This window comes from Microchirus variegatus (genome assembly GCF_963457635.1).
Source record: "Microchirus variegatus genome assembly, chromosome: 2".
Taxonomy (NCBI): domain Eukaryota; kingdom Metazoa; phylum Chordata; class Actinopteri; order Pleuronectiformes; family Soleidae; genus Microchirus; species Microchirus variegatus.
The window spans coordinates 3643367-3649539 of NC_139803.1; the positions used below are offsets into that span (position 1 = coordinate 3643367).

General features: G+C 46.0%; 1 protein-coding gene across 1 annotated transcript; it reads right to left on the reverse strand.

The window, feature by feature from the left end:
• Positions 1 to 3823: 3823 nt before the first annotated feature.
• Positions 3824 to 5890, reverse strand: apoeb (apolipoprotein Eb). The gene is made up of 5 exons (XM_083904614.1): positions 5869 to 5890; positions 5661 to 5729; positions 5384 to 5537; positions 4975 to 5262; positions 3824 to 4876 (listed from the first exon to the last, which is right to left on the reverse strand). The coding sequence occupies exons 2-5, from the start codon at positions 5701 to 5703 to the stop codon at positions 4486 to 4488; spliced, it is 876 nt and encodes a 291-aa protein (XP_083760740.1). The 5' UTR covers positions 5704 to 5729; positions 5869 to 5890; the 3' UTR covers positions 3824 to 4485.
• Positions 5891 to 6173: the final 283 nt, after the last annotated feature.

Genomic DNA, 6173 nt, shown 5'->3' on the forward strand with positions numbered 1-6173 from the left:
GGAGACAGGAGAAAGGTTGTGATCGAGGCCAGAATCTCTGCAGGAGCTTGTGTTCAGGGGTTATTAGCAGTTATTCGCTTGCCAGCACCTGATCATTTGCTGGAAGTGGAATTGTTTTGTTGTTGCCGGGCAGTGCTCCGACTTCAGACAAGAACAGACGGAGCAGAAGTGCTGAAGCAGCAGGATGTCTGTGGCTTTTCCTGTTTTTACCAGTTGTGTCTGATCCTTGCAACAGTGAACAGTTTAACGTCGGCGTTTCACTCACTCGTCTGGGTTCCAAATAACCACCAGTTTCCCAGAAAGGAGCAATGTCGTTTTTGGAGAAACATCCTGTCGCGGCGTTAGTCATTCTTTCACTTTGCATGCACTGCCCTTTGACACAGATACAAGTGGAAAACATGTTTTTATATCACAGTGACAATCTGAAGACATGCAGCTGTCACCTTCTTCATGATACTCTCTCACACACACATACACACACACACACACACACACACACACACACACACACACACACACACACACACACACACACACACACACACACACACAAAGTTACATAAACATAGTTTATGTTTCCATGTGTATGCCTTCATGTCCAACTCACATATTCCTTAACATTTTTTGTTTTGACTTATACGTGTGTGTGTGTGTGTGTGTGTGTGTGTGTGTGTGTTCTCGTACCTGCTGCATAGTGAGGACCGCGTAAAAGTGCTGACAAAGTGAGGACCAGCATTTCCACTTCATACAGCATCACAATTACAAATATCTACTTCATGAATGACATCTATGAAGAACTTACTGCGTGCAGTACCATAAAATGTCTGCAGGTGGAGCCCCAGAGCAAGGGCCAGAAAACGGGTTGGTTTTTGTACCAATTTCAGTGTAGCATGTTTACAACCACAGGACAACAACAACAACAACAACAACAACAACAACAACAACAAGTTCAAAATGGAGAACCGTGTTTCACTGCATTGAGAAGTCGGCAAGTGTATTTTGGGCCAGCTGTTGTTAGCAATACCAGTCCCTAACAACACTCGATGTGGCATTTTGTGCACACAAAAAAGTGGAGCGACAAATCTGTGTTTAAAACTGAACACACTACTATGTGTACGACGGATTTACTTTAAATTGAAGTATGACATACGTGCTATTAACAGTAAAAGCAGCTGTATCTCCTGCAGCATGGGTTCAAGCAGAGGGGGTCAGAGGAACTGATGAAAACGAGGGACAAATGGTGCCCTCTACTGGTCAAAGAGAAAATCCTGCTGAAATGTATTTGAGTTTGAGACAACCGTGATCATACGCCTGCTCCAGAAAAAAAAATCGAATAAATAAATTGAATAAATGAAAGTGTTTGTTGGACCTGCTTTACATTTACTGACATCACTTATGTAGGAGTGTTTCTGTTGGGGTGGAAACAGTTTACAAACGGGGAAAATGGTCAATTCAAAACTATTGTTGTGATAGTTTGGGTTTTGCCGGGAAAAAAAATGGTTTGAACAACTTAACAAATGGCGGAAATTATAAAATCTCCACTTGTTTAAGTCAATGATCACAATGTCACTAAAGGCCACATTAAGCCCAATGTATACTCCTGCGTAAAGTCCTCTACGTAGGTTACGCAAAGCCCTCTACGTCAACAACGGAGGCGGCAAGGGCTGTGAATGGTCCTCACAGAGCCGTTTCTTGCTATATGCAGACTATGCAGCTGCAAAGGGCCCCACAGCCACCAGGGGGCCCCCAAGCTGCAAGTTCAGACTCATATTTTGTTATATTTTTGGGAATTAAAAGTACCTGTCTTTATTTGCATGCATTGCATGCATTCATTATGCATATATTTGCAAAGCATGTAAGTGTTTGTGGGGTAATCAGGTAAAAATCATCCCATTATAATCCATTATATTTATTTAGAAGTAAATTTAGTTATTTATTTTTTTACTGTTTTTGAATCGTGGGTTAAAACTGTTTTATGTTATGCCACCTTGATATGCTACCTTGTTATGCCACCTTGTTATGCTACCTTGTTATTCCACCTTGTTATACCACCTTGTTATTCCACCTTGTTATGCCACCTGGTTATGCCACCTTGTTGTGCCACCTTGTTATGCCACCTGGTTGTGCCACCTTGTTGTGCCACCTTGTTGTGCCACCTTGTTATGCCACCTCGTTGTGCCACCTCGTTGTGCCACCTGGTTGTGCCACCTTGTTGTGCCACCTTGTTATGCCACCTTGTTATGCCACCTCGTTATGCCACCTCGTTATGCTACCTCGTTATGCCACCTTGTTATGCTACCTTGTTATTCCACCTTGTTATACCACCTTGTTATTCCACCTTGTTATGCCACCTGGTTATGCCACCTTGTTGTGCCACCTTGTTATGCCACCTTGTTGTGCCACCTTGTTGTGCCACCTGGTTGTGCCACCTTGTTGTGCCACCTTGTTATGCCACCTTGTTATGCCACCTCGTTATGCCACCTGGTTGTGCCACCTTGTTGTGCCACCTTGTTATGCCACCTTGTTATGCCACCTGGTTATGCCACCTTGTTATGCCACCTGGTTATGCTACCTGGTTATGCTACCTTGTTATGCCACCTTGTTATGCCACCTGGTTATGCCACCTTGTTATGCCACCTTGTTATGCTACCTTGTTATGCCACCTGGTTATGCCACCTTGTTATGCCACCTGGTTATGCTACCTGGTTATGCCACCTGGTTATGCCACCTTGTTATGCCACCTTAACGTTTATATTAAACATTTTTCAAGAACATACTCTATCTGTTGCATTTGTGAATGTACTCTCGCCTGCTTTCCTCTTTAAATGTAACAAGATCACAGAATATATGACAAAGTTAGTTAGAATCTTTACCTCGAGTTTGAAAAAATAGGGGCCCCCAAATAGTGTCTCGCATAGGGCCCCCAAACACCTAGAAACGGCCTTGGGTCCTCAGGACAGGCCGAAATAACGCTGCTCTATGCCGACAACGTCGCTGCCAAACTATAAATCTTAATATCTATCTTAAAACACACAGCACATGTTTAGACTCTAAACGGCTAATTTCTCGCCTCAAATGATCGTAAAACTGCGTTCCGGGACACAGAAAAGTGAGAAACGGCCGCTGTTTCAACAACAACAGTCTTTCTCTCTCGGACGCCATTGCTCACTGTAAGCCAAAAACAAAACAACCTTGCGTAGCCTTGCAGCCGATGTCGGTGTTGAAGGTGGCAATACCTCATACAACCACACGTCACAAAACCTAAATAAGAAGATGAGGGTATTACGTGCGTGAAATGGTGCCCAGGACATAATCCAACATTGCATTCAAATGACGTGATGGATACAAGCAGGCATGCAGGGACATGCTCATGTCAACACCTCAAAACAGTGCGACTGTGTCTGTGCAACCATGTTTATGAAAATGCACTGACACTGACATCGTAACTTAAAATAAAGGTATGAGAGCTAAAGCTAGTTCATAGTGTCACATCAAAGTGTGTAACTTTTACTCTGTTTGGGGTTTGTCACCAATCCTGACATGGGATTCTGTCTGCATACAAACACTGTGTACACGTGAAATGTGAACGATGCACTTAGAGTTAGCTGAGCTGTTTACGTATAACTCTAACGCATACTTTCCAATTGTTAGACTATCCTTCTTATTTACTCTTTCTAAAATATGGTGCTTTATAGTCCAATATGGGATGGATCAGAGGGGAAATGGAAATTTAAAAGACAAATACCCATATATGTTTATGTCAAATTACAAGACAGATTGGTCACATTTGTTCAGAAAAAACAAAAACAATGGCAGCGGAGCATCTTTTTTCCCCCAGGTTCTTTATTCACTCAGCACTGTTCAGTACACCACAGCCACAGGCAGGGCGGCGACACTGAGCAGCATGGTGTGACACTGTGCGTTCACACTGAAGAACAGAAGGCAGGCAGCATTTACTCAGCGAATACAGTTATAATTTTACATCACACTTATTCTGCGAGCTACGAAAAGAAACAGTCGCTTCGACGAACGGCGCGCGCCCCTTTTTGAGGCTTTTGATCATCGCGTATTCAGTGCACTTTTGAAATGACGGCGACGCTCGTGTGTGTGTGTGTGTGTTTGGATCGTCTCTCGCGGGGGGACGACACGGGCTGGAAATCCCGTGGCTCGAACACAGCAGTTATATTTACAACCAAACAAAAACGTGTGTGTATATATAGAAACGCAATGCGAAGATGCGGTCGTTGGACAGCTGACACCGTTGAGTAAAAAAAAAGCAAAGCATATCACAAATATTTGTCTCCCGGTTGCGCCATTAACTGTGGTGGCTCGTGTTCAACGAGAAAGGTTAATTCATTAGAAACAAACGGAGGAAGAATCCTCCTTTCGCTAATAAAACCACTTTATCTTGAACACAAGACACTGAAATGAAGATATCAGTAACTCTTTAACCCCCCCACTCTGAAAAAAACCCTCAGTCTGTGTTCAGGCAACAGTGGCCGTTTCCTTGACCTTTTCGACCACGGCCTCGAGCTGCTCGCGGATCTTGGCGGCGTACGGGGTCAACATGTCGGTCAGATCGCCAAACTTTCCCTCCAGGGAGAGGCGCAGCTCCTCGGCAGTGGCCTCCAGCTGGGTCTTGAGAGACTCGGCCTGGGTCTTCAGATCGTCGGCCTGGGTCTTGAAGCCCTCGGCCTGGGTCTCCAGCTGCCTGCTCAGCACCTCGGCCTGGCTCTGCAGCACGGCGGAGATGTCGCTGAGCTTCTTGGAGGCGGTGTCGCTGGTCTGCTGCACGTAGGGCTCCACGTGGTCCCTCACGGTGCCGAGGTTCTGGGAAGTGCGGGACTGGAGCTCGCCCATGTAAGTGGCCACGGCGCTGGTGGGCGGAGAAGAAGGAGAAAGGAGACATTTAGGGTCTTCAAAAAAAGATTTCGAAGAAGGTTTAGGTTCCGAAAAGCCTCCGCTTTTACTCACTTGCGAATCTCCTCGGTGTCCTTGTCCAGGCGTTTCTTCAGCTTCATGGTGTAGGTGCCGACGCGGCCGCGGACGTCGTCGCTGTTCAGCTCCACCATGGTCTTGAGCTCACCCAGGTAGTCGGTGGTGCGATCCTTGGCGTCCAGCATGTCCTTCTGCAGTTTGTTGGCCAGAAGCTGCAGGTCCTGGGTCAGCTGACCGGTGGAGGTTTCGGTTAAGGGGGTCAGCTTGGTCTTGATGTCATCTCTGTAGGTTTGCAGCTCTGCCATGGTATCGGTGATCAGGGTGCTGGGAACAGAAGAGCAGGGAAAATAGGAATATATATATATATATATATATATATAAGCACAAGGCAAAAAAAAGGTAAGATGCAGTAAGTTTGAAGGAAAATAGAAGGAAGCAAACTTACTCTAGCTCTCTGCTGAGCTGAGAGCTCTTGAAGTTTTGCAGGACTCCATCGGCTTGTTTGTTCAGCTCAGAGATGGACTGCCAGAACTGATCCACGGTCACCTCCCAGCGATTGATGGGGGCATCGGCCTGAGGCACCGCACGGGCATTGCAGCCTGTGGGGGGTGGACACGTGTGGAATTGGTTGGTTGAATAATACACATCTTGAGGAAAACATGCTCGTTGTTGTTGTTGTTGTTGTTGTAACCCCGCCGCCAAAACTGACCAGAAACACTTACCGGTGATGACCGCCAGAGCAAGGACCAGAGCTACAGACTTCATGGTGGTAGTTTTTAAAGTGATACAACCTGTGAGACGACGCAGAAAACACAGTGAAAACATGTCCGAGTAAACTAAAAAAATGCAATAATGCGTTAGAAAGCTGGACGCAGCGTGCAGTGAGACACGCGGCGTGCTCTGTGCGTGCCGTGCAGTCCCAACACTCACCTGAGAGAGTCAGCGTCCTCTGTGCTCCCTCAACGGTGAATGAGGCTTTTTATAGTCCAGTCCTGGGAGGAGGAGACTCCTGCAGCTTCTGCTAGGGGAGGGGGTGAGTGTGGGTGAGTGGGGGTGAGTGGGGGTTGGCAATAATGGGAAAGTGTTTGTGTGATGGTGGTGATTCATTTGCACATGAAAATCCAGTTTCCCTGATGCACGCAATGTGTCACCGACACCACATCCAAAGGTTTGATTGAGCAACCAGGAGATTGTATAACAGTCGTCTTTTTTTCTTCTGCTTGTTATTGTTATGT

Excerpts from the sequence above, each read along its gene's own strand:
- apoeb (XM_083904614.1), bottom strand. The coding sequence starts at position 5,703 with ATGAAGTCTGTAGCTCTGGTCCTTGCTCTGGCGGTCATCACCG. Across the intron at positions 5,263-5,383 it reads CAGCTCAGCAGAGAGCTAGA|CACCCTGATCACCGATACCA; the intron begins GTAAGTTTGCTT and ends TTCTGTTCCCAG. Across the intron at positions 4,877-4,974 it reads GACACCGAGGAGATTCGCAA|CGCCGTGGCCACTTACATGG; the intron begins GTGAGTAAAAGC and ends TCCGCCCACCAG.